This window comes from Mytilus trossulus, unplaced genomic scaffold (assembly GCF_036588685.1).
Source record: "Mytilus trossulus isolate FHL-02 unplaced genomic scaffold, PNRI_Mtr1.1.1.hap1 h1tg000373l__unscaffolded, whole genome shotgun sequence".
Taxonomy (NCBI): Eukaryota; Metazoa; Mollusca; class Bivalvia; order Mytilida; family Mytilidae; genus Mytilus; species Mytilus trossulus.
In genome coordinates, this window is record NW_026963340.1 from 3,026,510 (window position 1) to 3,045,319 (window position 18,810).

The window sequence follows — 18,810 nt, forward strand, 5'->3', positions numbered from 1 at the left end:
GCCCGATAACACAGTTAATTTATAGAGCATTTCTTTGGAACAATACTAATTATAAATTTCCAACTTAGTTTTTTCCTTAAGATTTTTAACAGTTAAAAGGAACTTCATTTGGACTACTTATATCAAAGTTGAGTAAAATAAATCAGCTCCAACTACAAATATGGTCAATTGTTTTTAATGAGTGTCTTTAATTTTGTTAGACAGCCTGGTCAGCTATAAACAGCCCAAATAGGACAAAATGTAAAATTCCAACCAAAATTCTAACTGAACAATTTATGTGCAAACCAATAAAAGAATTAACAAATATCATACAGGTTAAAAGCAATATACGACAACCACTGATTACAAGTTCCGACTTGGGACAGGCATATTCAGAATGTGGCGGGGTTAAACATGTTTGCGGGGGACCTTTCCCTACCAAGTCTGGAACAGTGATGTCACAGCACAACATATGAACAAGCTGTAAAGATCAGTTGGAAAGGGCCGACTTACCAAATCAATACCAAGAAACAAAAACACAGATCGGACGTTGCAGCGTATTTATACATTACAACAACAAAAAGAGACACTAAGTACAGATCTGATAGTGCTCGCGGAAACTGAAAATTTTTCAATCAGTATTTTTTCTTCATGCAACTGAGTTAAAAAAGACGGATTTTACCTCAATGAGATAGTAAGCCAATATAATACGACTTTGACGATACAGAAAAGCAAAAAACGTTTTGTGGGGTTAATGTCGCTCAGTCTTTTGTTATATAAGTTGTGTTTTGTACTCTATTGTTTGTCTTTTGATTATCTATTTATTTTTATTTTGCCATGATGTAGTTAGTTTGTTTTCGACTACTGAGTTCGAAAATCCCTTTGGTATCCTTTTTCTCTCTTTCACGTTGAACCTAATATAAAAAAAGATGTATAAATAAAAAAAAATGAGTCCTGGAAAACGTCTTTACTCTTAAGTGTCGTAGTGACATAAAGAAAAAAAAACAGTTTTCCTGTTCCTCAACTATTGGTTTACTATAATACAATAATAAGTATGAATTTTTTATTTCATTTCCAATTTCCAAACAGGTTCAAATGTTCATTTTAGAAATTATCATGGAAAGTATAAATTTATATGAAGGAGTAATTCCATGAATATATTTTAGCCCAAAAACTGTTAATTTGTGTTTCAAATCAAAGAAATATAAATTCTGTCTTTTCAGATGTGTAGCAGAACTCAAGAAAAAATATTTCCTTTACCTACTACAGAAATAACGTCCCCAGAAGAACTAGCACTAGTACAGTATATCCATGCTTGATCACCTTGTGATAAAACATCTATTCCATTTGCAGATACACATGGCCCCCCAATTTGGTTATTAAAGTTCAAATCCGCTATCACATCGACAGTTGTTTTTACTTTGATGTGCATATGAATAAATGCCTTCGGTTCGGGACATAATTGTAAGCTGAAAAGATAAACTCCGGTAACGGGAGCTGTAAATACACCAGTGTGCGGGTTGTATCCACCACCATGGTTTACTATCATGTTCGGGAAAACAAGAAGTTTTCCAATTAAATTACTATCACTTGTCACATCTCAAGATGATCTTAACTCTTCTATTCTAACGCTTACAGATATGTTAGTATTCAACATTACATAGACATGCAAAGGGTATAGTGGGTTTTGATCGGAATCTAGTTGATGACCATATCTTATCGTGTACCATTTGTTTAAATCGTTTACCTATTTTACTGAATATTTACTTACATATATCTCTTATTTTATATGTTTATCGGTAAGGCGCCATTTCTAGTGGTATACCTTTATTTTTCTGCCGAGTAATCGCAATTGCTTTTATCGATAAATCTTTCTATTTCTTAGTGGTATTCAACAAGATCCATCGATATTACCACATTCTACATTGAATAAGTTAATACACATGATTTATATGTAAAAGATTGGAACTAACGGTATTAACATGTATTTTCAATTTTTTACCATCTTTGACAATTATTTCATAATTTAACGCCCGTTTATACATAAGCTGAATACACACACTGTGTTTCTTAAATAACTATCAGCTACAATTTGAAAAGGCAAACGTGTTAAAAATAAGTGACTAGCGATTATTTCTATTGTTAAAACAATTAGACAAAAACTCTGGCATTGCTTTACAAATTTAAATATCATATTCAAAGTTGAATAATTACAATTTAGATATATGTTTCATTATAATACGTTATTCTGATTGGCTAACTGCAATATCGCGTAATCAACTTTACACAACCATTACACAATGGAATGTATCATTCATGATGACACGAGGTCCCACAATAAAGTGCACAAGTAAATTAAATAAAAAACTTGATAAAAATCGTGTTTTCATGATCCTAACAAAACAATGTATTTATAAGTATTGACTGCTTCATTTTGTAACTTCATAGGGTTGCAAAAGCGCAAACTGTGCGCACATATTAGGATTGAAGCGCTTCCGCGTTTGATACAAAATGTACTTTGGTCAACGCTCCTGAATATAAAACTTTGAGTTTTCGAAAACTAAGGATTTTCTTATCCCGGGAATAGATTACCTAAGGCGTTTTTGGCACAACTTTTTGGAATTTTGGATCCTCAATGCTCCTCAACTTCGTACTTGTTTGGTTTTATAAATATTTTGATATGAGCGTCTGTGATGAGACTTATGTAGACGAAACGCGCGTCTGGCGTACTAAATTATAATCCTGGTACCTTTGATAACTATTTACACCACTGGGTCGATGCCACTGCTGGTGAACGTTTCGTCCCCGAGGGTATCACCAGCCCAGTAGTCAGCACTTCGGTGTTGACATGAATATCAATTATGTGGTCATTTTTATAAATTTCCTGAATATAAAACTTTGAATTTTCGAAAACTAAGGATTTTCTTATTCCAGGAATAGATTACCGAAGCCGTTTTTAGGCACAACTTTTTGGAATTTTGGATCCTCAATGCTCTTAAACTTCATACTTGTTTGGTTTTACAAATTTTACAAATATTTTGATTTGAGCGTCACTTATGTAGACGAAACGCGCGTCTGGCTTACTTAATTATAATCCTGGTACCTTTGATAACTATTTACACACCAACGAAGTTACAAAAAGAAGCGTTAAATTCTTAAAAAAGGTTAAATATGTTTTTTTTCAAGTTGTGTTGTGATGTTTAACGTCTTAGGATCAAATAAAAAAATGAGACGCGTTTTTGATAAATGACACAATTCCCTTAATTTTAGATAAAATCATAAAAAAAAAGAGTTGAAACTAAAATTCTTATTTGTGATTCCCCTTTTTATCATTTAAAACAAAAGTAAATCACACTAAAAAATGTTGACATCATAATTTTACTGCAATCACACTTAATGTAGTATCCAGTCAAAACAACGCACACAGGTGCCCAAACTAACACGTACCATCTGCGAACCAATAAATTTTTAAAACATTGATTATACTCAATATAAGATTCAAGGAAACACACTCATCATATATACCAGGATTAAAATTTCATAACTAAGCAAGACGCATGTTTCGTCTACAAAAGACTCATCAGTGACGCTCGAATCCAAAATGTTGAAAAGGCCAAATAAAGAATGAAGTTGAAGAGCATTGAGGTCTATAAAAACCTAAACCATTTCTTGAAAATTTGAAAATATTTACAGGAAATAATTCACGCTAGAATCGTGCTATTGGTGGGAAATTTGCGGGTGGAATTTTAATATTTCAATGTGTGCAGGAAGTGCCATCCTCAAAATCTTTATTTTTTTATTTCATTTGCAATTTCATTTTAAAAATTTGTATGAATATAAGACATCTTACTTGTATAAAGTTATTAAAAAAAAAGAAATTAGAAATATACTCAGAGTTAAAAATTGAAATTAAAAAACATTTTTTGATACAAATTAGAAACGAAAACGTTTCTACTCTGCTGCTTCATCGGCATCGTGTATTGTTAATGTTATAAATGCATAAAATCATCAACGACAGAAAGGGGTGTTAAAGATATCATATTTAGACAATAACATGTTTGCCTGTTCGAAGGAATAAACCATATAACAGATTAGTGACATGTAGTCACGAAGAAGGAATCAATATATAAATTTCTTTGAGAATAAAACCAATCTAAATCAGGTTTCAGCTATTTGGATATTGTACACCTAATATCAAAATCATGTTCATGTTCAAACGAAGGAGAAACACTTTCTGTTTCATCACAATAGATGTTAAAGCAAACCGATGGATTCCGTCTGAGGAGGTACATTTATACATTTTTTATAAAACATTAATATTTACCTAATTCTGTCATATCACTAATCTGTTTTTGTAGATTGGAAATCGTTAAATTGTTTCTGTTTTCAGTATATTGCAGTTTCATCTCATTTTTCTTTTCAATGTCTACCATTTTTTCATTAAGTGAATCTAATTTCTGCTGCTTTTGCTGAGCTTAAAAAAAAATTGTTCAAACCAGGCAAAAATTAGACACATCACTAAGAGTCTACTTATTTCACCAGTAGCATATGTGTTTAAGTATTTATTAATTAAATTCTAATCTATTTATCAAACGTTTGGATGTGACGATCACTCAAAAAAAAAAATAGAAGAAAACTATTGTGTCATTTTAAAATAATATATATTGATGAAAAATAATTATTAAGACATATATGAAAGTACAAAAGCAAGGAGATGTGGTATGATTGTCAATAAGAAAACTATCAACAAAAAGCAATGAGCAGTTATAGAAAGATTGGACAGGGTCACTGTATAGTTCTAAATTATGAGTAAAACCAAAATCTCATATTTAGCTATGTAAGTTTATTGCTGAAAGATGCTTTTGAATTATATGAAATAACATGCTACGTACTCACACCTCCCCCATAAAAAAAAAAAAAAAAAAAAAAAAAAAAAAACCCACAACAATACGGATCACAATTTTTATATTCACTTCTTTGTAAAACAAAAATCGACAATTTTGTTAGAATTTGTTTTTGGTTTTTGAAAATGTTATGTCCGTAGTTATTATATCGATTTATGATCACTTATCACATCTTACATATATTCTGAGTATTTCGCTGTTTTATTACACACTCCGTACATTTATCTGTTCCTTTTCAAAACTACTTTCTTTCTCTGCAACATTGTTATAATTGTAAGGAAAACAGTAGTTTCTGTTGGGCTGTTTTTATGTGCTGTCCTAAGTTGTTAAACGTGTTCGTTTTTATTCTGTGGTTAGTCAGCACTTTGGCTTTGACATGAATATCAACAATTTGATTAATTTTATAAATTTACTTTTTGAAAAAGTATGAATCATTATAAATACTAAAGAGTTTCTTATCCGAGGCAAAAGATAACCTTAGCCGAATTTGGCAGAACTTTTGGGAATTTTGGACATCGATGCTCTTCAACTTTGTACTTGTTTGGCTTTCTAACTATTTTGATTTGAGCGTCACTGGTGAGTCTTATGTAGACGAAACGCGCGTCTGGCATATCAGATTATTAGTTGTTTTGTTGTTTTCCTCTATAGATTATGTGTATTCCATCGGTTTTAGTTTGTAACCCGGATTTGTTTTTTTTTTCAATCGATTTATGACTTTCGAACGGCGGTATACTATTGTTGCCTCTATATGTTATATTTTACATATTGGCAAATGTGCCAAGAATCATGTTTGATGAAAGTCCTTAATCGTTGTGCTTAAAAATTGAGGAAGATGATGACACGAATATATTTCATTTGGTATAAATAAGGAGAGGTTGTATGCATGCGAAAACCCTGACTGAAGTTAGCTGTAAAAGTCCCTGACGTGTCCAAAATGACATGGTTTATATAAGACAAAACAATCAATGAAAAATAAATATAACGACTACCACTAAATAATGAGCTCCTGAATCGTGACAGGCACACATATAAGATTGGGGTGGCGGGACCTCAAGTGTTTGTGAGTGTCTGTATTTTATTCACAGCAACCGTTAATATCACCAAACTTATTTTCCAATGATTCAAACAATTTAATAAAAGTGGTAACTGATGTCCGCCTCCGGTGCGGAATTCTATCGCTCTGTTGAAGACCAATTGTTGGCCTTTGGCTATTTTCTTATCTTTAGACGGGATATGGTTTCTTTAGCGCATACCCCGTTTTTATTCTCAATTTTATACGAGGTCTATAGTTCTTTTTTCATTTCAAAAAGAAATCATTAGGGACCGTTAGTTTACTCAAAGTCACGCTCGGTGATTAGTTTTGTTCAATCATTACTAAAAGTTAAATAGTGACATAATAATTCGCTTTTTAAGCCGGTTTGATTCATTTTCGTCAAAAAATGCCAAGAAACATCGCTGATGATTTATTCACTTGCAAGTGTAACAATCGACTTCATCGAATCCGTATGTATGTGACCGTCCATTAAAAGCCTTACCTTAAGATGGATTATGCATGAACAAGGAGTATTCAGTTATGAAAATGACAAAAATGTCAACATTTACAGGAAAAAAAGGGTAAACTATTTGATTGATAGATTCGATCTACAAAAGCTCATTAAATTCAGGTATTAACGACGATTAACATATACTTTTAACCTATTATATGAAACAAACAGAACTAGAAAAATCCAATTACACGAGTCAATATCTATATACATCTACATTTATGTTTATATCTGGTTAAATGACCGTCTGCAGTCATCGGCGGTAACATCGATGGTTAATTAGATGTTGACTAGCCTAAATACACACTAAAAGCTGATACATGATGTCTTACCAACGCATTGTAAATGGTTAATTATAGACTTTTTTATAAGTTAAAAATTGGTTTAAGTATGGTATAATTAAAATATGAGAATTTGAGTCAAATCGGTTAGCATAAATTTCACAGCAAATGCCCTCTTAATAAATGACTTCTAATTGTTAAAATCGCAGAACTATTTCTTAGGTGTATTTCAAATTTTAGATTCAACTGTAATCATCTTTCCTGCCACAGTTTCAATACATTGTTTTCCTCATCAATACTGCTCTTCTCAGCGTCCCCAACAATCTATACCAGGTTAAAATCTGTAAAAAAACAACAACCCGGTACTCATTAAAATCTGAGAGTGGATAAATATCGTATTACACGAGATGTGGTGGTAGAATCTGTGTATCTAATGATTTTCAAACAATATGCAGGCAAACGTATTCCTTTTATTTCGAATGATCTGCAAAACATGTGTTCTTTCATTGTGACGTCATCAGGCATGGTCGCCTATTTTCATGCCGTCCCAATAGGAAATTCAGAGGAAAGCGAGATAACTCAACGTCATAATCGGATTTTAACCAATGAAGAACTGAGATCAAACGAACCACACGTTGATTGAATTTTTTTTATACAATTGGTGCAGAAAGGGATACATTGGCGAAGAATTAGAGAAATTTTTTTATCCGAAAAAATATAGGTATAAGACTTACTTTCAAATCTAGACATTCGTCTATTCAATGACTCTTTTTTCCACAATTAAACAGCTGAAAGGTCTAACTGCATAACATTCTTTTTATGGATCCTACTATAAGGTACTGGTCGTGTTTTGCCTTTCTCGACCTTCTCAACCTTGTTCGTTCGTTCTGCCGTAGAGTGTGCCCTAATTATTTCTTTACATGGTCTGAGTATCAATGATAGGATAAGTGACGTACTGGCTTGCTACTTTTTTAGTTTGAAAGATTCGATCATTCTTAAATGTTTTTCCTTTAATGCACTACGTCTATACTTTCCATTTTCTCCGTCTTTGCTGTCTGCACACATTCTACTCCTTGTTTTAAAGCTTTAATGTTACCTTCATCTTCCGTCAGTGACGACACATTTTTAATTTCCTTTCCACTCAAAGGTGTAACTGTCAGTTTCTTTCTCTTCGCCCTTGGCTACTTGAGTTTTGGAACCTTTATTTTGTGATCACTGTAGATTTGACTGAAAAGCTGTGCATCTACTGTGTATTACTGATGGAGTATTGTTTAGCTGCTTAGAAGAAACTGCACATTTCACCTCGTGATATAATGCAGTTTTAACTAATTTGTCGAGTTTAGTGTCTAATTCTTCTGTACCACACTCCGTGACGTTTGAAATGAGAAATATCTCTTCATTCATTCGAGAAAAAAGATAAAAGTCCACAACCATGAAAGAAATTGATAAAGTTATTGTTTTATTCGTTGATACTGCGAAGAACTCCTTATCCTTTCGACTACTTAGCCTTACTTTTTAATGGTACGAGTTCAGGCAAAACAAACAAGAAAAAATGAACGAGTCTGAATAATTAATGTTCCAGTCATATATTTGGACCTAAGCCTATACACACGGCATGTTACAGCAAATTGTCATGGGTCAAAACCCTAAAAAAATTAAATGTTAGCTATGAAAATAAAAATAACACTAGGTTGTAATGTCAGGTATATCAAAAAAAAAAAATTTTTTAAAAATAAACGTCAGGGCATAATATGGGCAATACAATGTATTCGGCAATAGAAAGTAAATTCATAGATTTGTTATGATAATTAATATTTACCCAGTTCTCTGATATCATTAATCTCTTTTTGTAGGTTGGAAATCATTAAATTGTTTCTGATTTCAATTTCCAGCAGTTCAAACTTATGCTTCTGTTCAATGTTTGCCAATGCTGTAACAATAAAAGGAACATTCTGCAGAAACTTCGATTAGAAAAATAAATAAAAATAATTCTAAACCAGAGAAAATTGTGTTATTGCAAATAGCATCTACTCCATTCACAAGTCTCATATCAACTATAAATTAAATTTCAATATATTTATCAAAATTGTGGTTGTTGCGATCACCCGAAAATATATGAAAAAAAATCCTTGAATCTTCTTCAATTGCAGATGGAAATTAATCAGTAAGTCATATATTAAATTATCAAATCAAGGATATATGATATATGATACTCTTGTCATTGAGAAAAAATGTATACCAAAGAAAAATAGACAAAGATACAAACAGCTCAAGGGTCTCTGAGAGGCCTCCAATTATGAGTAAAAATCAAAACCGTAAAGGTAGCTGTGCAAGGGTTATTACTGAAAATGCTGTTGATTTATATTAAAATTACATGGTTGTTTTCCGTAAAACATATTTAATATATTTGATTGTAATCACAATTTCATTTTACTGTTTTTTATGAAAATAAAAATCAACAATTTTGTTGGATACGCTTTTTGTTTTGTTGGGTTTGAAAACTATTATGAAATTGACTCATTGTCACGTTTTTTACTGCTTAATCTAATAGCATACAGCATTTAGATGGATAAAACAGTAATTTCATTGAATTTCCTAATATAATGAATAATTAAATTGTAAAAAAAAATACGTTTAATAGTAGTCCTTTTTATTCCTATTTTAATTAAGGACAAATGAGGGGCGAAAGATACCAGAGGGACAGTCAAACTGATACATTGAAAATAAACCGACAACGTCATGGCTATAAAGTAAAACAAACCCAAACAGACAAATACTAGAGTACAAGACAAAATATAAAAAAAACTAAAGAGTAAGCAATACGAACTCAACAAAAAACTGGGGGTGATCTCAGGTGCTCCGAAAGGCAAGCAGATCAAGCTCCACATGTAGCACCCGTCGTGTTGCTTATGTTATAACAAATCTGGTCAATAGTATAATTTTAATAACAAATGATGACACAATCATATTCATATTGTTATAAAACAAGGAGATGTTGTATGATTGCTTATGAAACAACTGTCAAATAATTTAAGAAGTCACCCTACGGCTTTCAATCTTGGGAAATCAATAATTAATTTAGCTACGAAAGATCCAAATTTGATAAAAAGTGATTCATTAAAAACGGATAAACCAAAAGCCTGACCTTTGAAGAAGCAACTATAAATAAACAAATATGAGAGACGACAACCAACGACACCCTTGGACCTAGGGACAGGCACATAAATCATGTGGCGGGGTTAAACTTGTCTTATTTTGTTAGATAAATTTTTGCTTTGTATAGATAGGATCAGTTAAGCCGTTATTTATAGTTGGTGCTCATGATGTACTGTTACACAACAATCACAGACACCTTCAAACGTCTTTTGACTGCCACATTATGTGTGTGAATGTCCCAAACCTGTCGCTGGATCATGTCTGTCATAGTAGTTTTTTCGTAAATTGTTTGATTTTGTTTGTAAAATAAGCCATTAGGTATTTTTTATAGAATCTTTTATATTTTTCATGTTGGGGATTTTATAGCCGACTATACGGTTTGAGATTTTTTGATTGTAACATGAAGGCCAAACGGTTGCCTTTAATTGCTAACATCCATGCAACTCATTTAAACTTAGATGGATAACTTTCTCATTTGAAAGCATACGAATAATACCCATAATTTTACTATAATAGTTCAGTTACATTGGATTTGTGTACCACACAGAGTAGTTGCTTTAAAATAATATAAGTCTGTCTGTCCGTCATGCATATGTAAATGTCATATGAAAAGTTAAGAATCTTTCATCTGGTTTTAAATTTTTCTTTTGTGCACAGTCATATTCTAAAAATTGGTAAAATGAAGATCCGGATTGATTCTTTTTAAAAGTTTAAACACTGTCTATAAATTTACCACAGGAAAACAACGACCTTTTCTAACATGACACAGGCAATGTCATGAGAAATGAAAAGTTAAACCATGTGTTCTAGCTACCTTATACGCCTACTTGTAAATCTGTGCCATGATATTGCAAAATTGGGTCGGCAAGCCACACACATAATTTGTTAACGTGACCTTAACTGGGATCGAGCGGCCAAAACTATGAAACAAACACCACAGACATAAATGTACACCACATCACATTTACAATTCAGTAAAACAAAAGACGCCTATCAACAAAAAAGTTTATAGTTAATAATGTTGTCAATATATTGAAGCATAATGACATATACACCTTCCCAGAAAAATACAAAAAATAATTAAGATGTGAATACAAGAGTAAACAAAACTTCATGTGTCAGAATTACATTTCAAGATCAAACCGCATAAGGGGCGCTAAAAACCTGAAAGCTGGACGCACATATATAAAATAACGTCAAGATACATACGACCAGTTAGAAGACAAATAGATAAAATAGTACACAGAGCACCTAGAGTCTTTAACTCACGACCATCCTTTAATTATTTGTTTTGTAGATATTGAATATTTATTCATGAGGTCTTGATACTTTCCGATTAACCCTATTGAAAAACGGAGCGAGGCATTCTTTCACAATAACCTGGCTGATTATAGTTTTGCACATACACTGGTGTCGTTTTTCAAATTCTGAGTGGCAGCTGCAAGCTCCTCAATATCGAATAATCCATACGCTGATGAAGTTGGTAAATTGCTGCTAAGGTGAGGAAAATTGATAATTTCGAACTCATTTCGTTTTTCATAGGCTTGAATAATGGGATTGTCGCAGTAATCATAATAGGGGTATATATGTCTATAAAAAAATGACAAGGAAGCTGTTTACATTTATGTGGTGTCTGAATCTCTAGTTTAGGACTATAAATGGGACCCAATCAGAAGAGTTTGAACTGTTAATGAAAAGAGCACCTGCAATTTTACCTGTATGAAAAATTAAATGATAAAGAGCTGTTTGATCTAATCCCTACGAAAACATAAACGTATCCATTTAAAGATTTCCAGGAGAAATCCACCAGACCACTAGACCACCCTTTTCTCGCTTCACTCATTTGTGGATGCATGTAGCCTTAGAAATACAAAGATATTTACTTTTCTACAATGGATGCACTTGGTGTTCTTATTATCTAGGAAGCCTAGTAAACATTGCCTCTCAAATGAAAACAGGTCTCAATATGGGTTTATATGTATAGAAATGTCACACAAACTCAAAATGAACGCATTAAATATATGTAATTACTGACACGCTTCAACCAATTACAAGTGTATCAATTGGTAAGAGAAAAGTTGCTTACGGATCATAACACCTAGTCATGCCTTATCTTTCACGACCAAACTTATACGTTTACTACTCCTTCAAAATATTTTCTTTAAAGTAGTGCACATTATTTTCAAGGAAGTTAAAACCTTTTGACAGACATATTTCTTTTTTGGTATTTATTCTACCGTTTGAAAATATTGATCACAAATTGTGAAGTAGGATTACACTTAATATATATAAAGCATTCACAGTCCGATACCAGATCTTTCACGATCCGATCGCAATGCTTGACAATCTTTAGATATTCTTTCACGATCATTTGTCTTAAAAAAAATCCAACATGTTTTATAAAATCTATTTACCTGTTTGATCAAGTTTATAGAACATTTCCGCCATTCTTCTTTCATTGTTATATACATAAATGGCCATCAGTGCTACAACAATAGCATAAGCAAATAGTTCGTAGCCCATGTCTTTTTGTTGATTCCTTCAATTAATTGTAAGGGTAGTTCAAATAGATATTTACAAGACCTTCGAGTCCTTTTGCTGTTGTCTACAGGTATCAATGGAATAAAGGGAGATCATTATGGTATATATAAGCAATCAGGTAAGACAATGACCCTTTAAACCTTACGTGTACCGATGAGAACATACATTTATTTGCACTTTACATATCTATTTATATACATTTTTAAATTACCGTGTTATGGTATGTTCTTTAAGTCAACGGGTATGTGTTCTGCCTAACAGAAGTACTGATGGACACTTTCTTTTAAACAATGAGGAACTGAGGAACAGACAGGGCGGGACCAATTAACATGCTTACAATTTTTTGATTATGCTCAAATCTGATAACAGCAGAATTAAAATACTGATAACCGTTAACAGCAATTTAATATTCTTGTATGAGTAAAAAAAAACGGAGAATCAAAAAATCGAAAACCGTTGACAGGGGTAATTTTTTTTCACAAAAGCAGTTCACAACAAAGTGAATTTTAAGAAAACAGACCATAGCTAGTTAGTCAAATATCAACATATACCAGTTAACAAAACACATATTTCTAAAATTACAGTTAACAAAAGATCGTGTCCTCAACAACGACATTTAATTTTCTTAAACATGAAATGTATGTTTATATTAATTATCGAGGACTTAAAACTTCTCAAGATACACATGTTTTTCTGTACTCAAACTGTGTAATTTTTATGTTCATACATGTAATAATTAATGTATTAAAGGTATGGCAGATTTTTGAAGAATTTCTTTTTATTTCCTAAAAATTTTATATATATATTTATAGATCAATGTTAGACATCATTCATAAATATAAATCCACATGCAGACATCTTATACTATAAGGTTTTTCATTTCCCATCTTTTATGGTAATATTCTATACAAATAACAAAAAGTCGTTATTTAAATATATATCCACATGCAGATATCCTATACGATCAGGTATTTCACATCCCATCTTTTATGATAATGTCTATACATGTAACAAAAAATTGTCATTTAAATATAAATCCACATGCAGATATCCTATACGATCAGGTATTTCACATCCGATCTTTTATATGATAATATTCTATACAAATCACAAAAGTCGTCATTTAAATATCAATCCACATGCAGATATCCTATACGATTAGGTATTTCACATCCCATCTTTTATGATAATATTCTATACAAATCACAAAAGTCATCATTTAGATATAAATTCACATGCAGACATCTTATACGATCAGGTATTTCACATCCCTTATTTTATGGTAATATTGTATACAAATCACAAAAACTTGTATTTTAATATAAATAAGCCTTCAGATTTTGAGCTGAATTTTGATGTGACATGTTCTGACACATCTAGTTGTCATTATTGATTCATTGTAACATTTTTCATCATTGTCATTTGTGTAGTTCCTTCTGTTACCTTATATAACATTGGACTCGGACTTCTTTTAAACTTAAATGTGCAAATTGCTGTGAGATTTTTCATTCTACATTGGCTAGAGGTATAGGGGATGGGTTGAGATCTCCCAAAACATTTTTTTTACCCTGCCACATTTTTTCATCTCAAATCTGACCACCATTAGAATAGTTCTTAAACTGGTAATTTTTGCTTCTCTGCTAAGCACAGCGTTAAAGAGTCAGACTAAGGATTGTTCATCTCAGAGTCCGAACTATGTGTACGAGTAGGGTGACATGTCTTCCTGTAGAATTTTACATGGTGAGAAATGGGTTAGAATCCGGATCAGCGTGCAAGTTTAGTTTAAAGCAGGGTTATTGTTTATTTTACATAAACATATTGTCGTCCTGATTATGCTCTTAAAATACAGCTGGACATTCATTTGTTGTGTTTGCAGCTTTTGATTTTGCCATTTGATAATGGACTTTCCGTTTGAATTTTCCTCAGTGTTCGGTATTTTTGTGATTTCACTTTTTCAGAATGCTGAGTTCTACACACTGTCAAACAACATTTAAACGGTCAAAATATAAGTTGTCAACTAAAACATTAATTTGTACATTGTTGGAAAACATAACATGTTTTTGTACTCGCTACGAAAAAAAAAAGAAAGCTCAACGAACTCCGCCGTTCTCTGGCATCTTAATTAAAGTTTTCTACAAATACATTTTACTTTTCCGACAATGACCAAATTTTGTATTTGCAACTGATGACTGTAAGGGGAGGTGTTTACATTGATATTTAAAAAAAAACATGTGTGAACGGCAATCTACATGTACATTAATATCCAATACCTCATAATTGTAAAAAAATTAATTTACAGGAAATATGCCATTTAGTGACATCTTAATTACATTTTTAGCAATTATTACGTGGCCAGTCTTATAAATTTAGAAACAATCATATAAGCCTACCAGTAAATCATAAATATAAAAAAGAAGATGTGGTATGGTTGCCAATAAGACAACTCTCCACAAGATAAAGCCTATCACTTGCTATGGTATATACCTTAGCATACTAAGTTTCGCAAGTCTTTAAAGACTTGTTTTTTTTAATATCTATGTAATAAATTATTCAAGCCCTCGAAGCTAACCCCATGTTCCATCGCACTTTAGCGTGAGACACCATCGCACTTTAGCGTACACCATTGCACTTTAGAGTACCATCGCACTTTAGAGTACCATCGCACTTTAGAGTACCATCGCACTTTAGAGTACCCTCGTACTTTAGAGTCCTACATATATATATACCATCTTCATGCCTTATAATATATCATGTACTGTATTACGATGTCAGATTAAAACTGACGAGGAAAGGTAACACCCGGCCACTGAAAGCTTTATTCTTGTAAACCCCAGGTGGTCGAGTGGTCTAGCGCGTCGGATATATTATATGCGATTTGGTCTCACGATAACTCAGTAGTATCGTAGAGTTCGAATCCCGGGGAGGAAAGATCAAAATGTTTGCTTACTTTACAGTCTAACAATGTTGGGCTGATGTTTACACGAATTATATAGGCGAAAAAAATTAGGGTGAAAATGTACAAAATATTTCTCTTTGTAGGACTCGGAGATGCGATTTGGACGCTGAAGTACGATGGTCTACGCCGAAGTGCGATGGTCTGTTTACAAACACATTATGGGCGATGCTCTATATTTGACGCATGATCGCCAGTTAAACCTCCTTTCTACAAACGTTTACTTATCATACAAGAAGTTGTTTTAAGGGTTTGTTTTTATAATTCACATTCATTATTGTCTATGGCTGTCCTTAATTCTGTTCAGAGATGTTCACCTGATTCAACAATGATTTTTTTTTAACTGGTCATGGTTCAAACTATGTTAATGGCATATAAATACCCTGCTATATAACCGATTTTGACCTATTTTAATTCAGTTGCATACTAAATGAAATCTCGTACACTTCGATTTTCTACATCGTACGATGGTGCGTGACATGAATTTCCCTCAATACATTCGAGTCTGCAGACAAGCTCTCTTAATTATAATACTAGTATTATTAACGAAGCACTCTTGGGACAAAGAACGTATAAATACAATGATGAGTATCTCGTCCATTTTTACTGAACTATAAAAAAGGAAGATGTGGTATGATTGCCAATGAGACAACTCTCCTCAAGAGACCTATATGACTCAGAAATTAGCAACTATATGTTACCATACCGCAAAGCCAACTATATAAGGCCCCGAAATGATAATGTAAAACAATGTATATTCACATTTTGTCTTATACAATACAAAATTGTTTATAATGTTCTCAATAGTACCCTCCATAGTACCTGATCAGAATGTCTAAAAATGGAAATTGGTTACTATTGTATTCCATAGTAAATTGAATGTTCTCGTTTATTTCATTTGGTAAATCTTTGAATTGTATTAGCATATTTAAGCTGTGATTCCATAGGACAAAAACAGTAACATAAATATCTTTTCCAATTTTCCATAAAAGAAATTTCCAATGTTCGTTGTGATCTCCGATACATCTGGATCTCGAGGTATCCCATAACTTGATTGGCATATGTAGGTGCCACTTTTGTTCCAATAGCAGTGCCTGATTTTTTGCGATACATTTGGTTGTCAAACATGAAATAATTGTTCTGAAGAATAAACCGAAGTCCTTTGATTACAATTTCCTTATTTATTCGGTTATGTAGGTTTTGTAATTTTCTATCCAATAACTAATGGCTTCTATTCCGTATTTGTGTGGAATATTTGTATAAAGACTGACAAAATCAAAAGGAAATAATATAGTGTTCTCTTCTCCGATGTTAAGGAGATGGTTCAACACATCTAAGTCGTCTCTTATAAAAATTGATACGTGTTTCAACAAAGGGTAAAGAAGAATATGTAAAAAGTTGCTCAGTCTGTGCGTTTCACATGCAGAACCAGCAACTATTGGTCGAATTTTAAGATCAATTGGTGCCCAAATATGTCTACATGAGCTTTTGGTAAGCGTGTATGATTCTGATTCTGTAGTCTTTTGATTTTGCGAATTTTGAGGAATGCATATATCTGACTGGTTTTACATTTGAAATTTGTAATATTATTGCATTCTGTCTTGGTTAACCCTTTACGATACAAATTAACTAATACAAATTATTTTAATTTTTTACAAAGTTTTATAAGAGACGACTTAGATATGTTAAACCATCTCCCTAACAACGTAGAAGAGAACACTATTATCATAATAACAATAGTTTCTTTTGAGGTTGGCAGTCTTTATACAAATCAATGGTACACTATACGATATATAAAAAGAAGATGTGGTCTGATTGCCAATAAGACAACTCTCCACGCGAGACCAAAACGACACCAAAATTAACAAATATAGATCACCGTACGGCCTTCAACAATGAGCAAATCCCATACTGCATAGTTAGCTATAAAAGGCCCCGAAATGACAATGAAAAACATTTCAAACAGAGAAAACTAACGGCCTCATTTATGTACACAAAAATGAACGAAAAACAAATATGTAACACATAAACAAACGAAAACATCTGAATTACAGACTCCTGTCCATATCTAATACAAGTCCGTCATTTTTGATAGATGGATAAGTGTCTACCGTCCAATGGCAAAAACTTCATGTTTGTCAAAGGAAAAGAACATGGTAATGATGTATCTACACTTAACATGCATGCTTTGACTGACATGATGATATGAAACTTAATGCACCGGTTCATCGAACCATACTCCGAGCTGACAAGTTTTCGTCTAACTCTTAAATGTCACGTGATAAGCAAAAAGCAAAAAGTACAGTTTGAAGTATATGACTTTGCAAGTCCACGGTTAAAACCAACTCCTTCCTGTTTTGGAATGGTGTATACCTCTATGAGACCATTGAGGTAGTTGATGTACAATTTGACATGAATGAAAATATTATAGACAATCAATGTCGATTTTTTCTTCTTCAAAATTCCAATTTGAACACTGCATTAATTACATGCAAATGAGAATGACTTCACGGTCAGTATTAAGATATAACCTTTATCGACACACTCACCACGTTTTGCTGTAATTCTCGAAATGCGCACTTGGGACTGTAAAATAGGTACCGTTAATATTCACGATCACTACATTTTACACCTTCTGTACAAAGTGGTTTTTAACTTCTTAAGTATAAAATTCTGATTGAATACGTCTATGCAGGCCATTTACCTCTGTACGAGGTCTTTACACGACATTTCAGTCTCTAGACACACATTTATAGATCTTAAATTCTTGAATGGCTGAATATTTTGGTGGTTGAAGCTTTTATCCGTTTATCTGTTATGTTTTCAAGATGTTAGTTAACAGTTATTTGGTAAAAAGAATCGTCATTTTGTTGATAATATTAGTCGTTTTGTTATTATTTTTAATAGATGGAAGAAAAAGTTAGAGAATATGTTGCTCATCTAGTCGAACCCCAACCAAATTCGGCCTCGCAAAATTCATCTACGGTGTGGGTTAAACAGCATGTACTCCCCTTTTTTACTTGCAACCAAACGGTGCGGATAGCACAATATGTCTTACTGTGACTCTGAGAAGATGTGCATCATTACGTTTTTCTTTTTAATTTCAAATATCCGTATCGTTTTGTGTCATAACACTGAAATAGATATACCATATCCTAGCTGTTTCTCCCTTTCATTAGGGAATTTCTATTGTTATCACTGAGTCTCGGAATTTTAAGATTAACAATGATTTGGTAATTTATAGTTTCTCTCGAAGTTTTCTTTTTTTTTCTTTTTCTACATTGCAACAGTATTATTTGTGCATTTTGTTCTGCATTATCAGGGAAATAATTTCTAGATAAATGGCAAAGAATACGCATATGTTGATTGGTTTTATTGAATTAAAATACATAAAATAACAACAAACAAAAAGCATTTCATTTACTGACTTAATTCTCTATATTTTGTGTACA

At 32.4% G+C, this 18,810-nt stretch overlaps 1 protein-coding gene across 1 annotated transcript; it reads right to left on the reverse strand.

The window, feature by feature from the left end:
- Nucleotides 1-4,292: 4,292 nt before the first annotated feature.
- LOC134702025 (uncharacterized) lies at nucleotides 4,293-12,480 on the reverse strand. The gene is made up of 3 exons (XM_063563133.1): nucleotides 12,279-12,480; nucleotides 8,528-8,638; nucleotides 4,293-4,453 (listed from the first exon to the last, which is right to left on the reverse strand). The coding sequence occupies exons 1-3, from the start codon at nucleotides 12,385-12,387 to the stop codon at nucleotides 4,293-4,295; spliced, it is 381 nt and encodes a 126-aa protein (XP_063419203.1). The 5' UTR covers nucleotides 12,388-12,480.
- Between the last annotated feature and the right edge of the window lie 6,330 nt (nucleotides 12,481-18,810).

Bases quoted from the DNA above. Each gene is read 5' to 3' on its own strand.
- LOC134702025 (XM_063563133.1), bottom strand. From the start codon at position 12,387: ATGGGCTACGAACTATTTGCTTATGCTATTGTTGTAGCACTGATGGCC. The intron at 8,639-12,278 runs GTAAATAGATTT...TTATTGTTACAG, and splicing joins CTATAAACTTGATCAAACAG to CATTGGCAAACATTGAACAG. The intron at 4,454-8,527 runs GTAAATATTAAT...TTTTTTTTTAAG, and splicing joins TAATGATATCAGAGAACTGG to CTCAGCAAAAGCAGCAGAAA.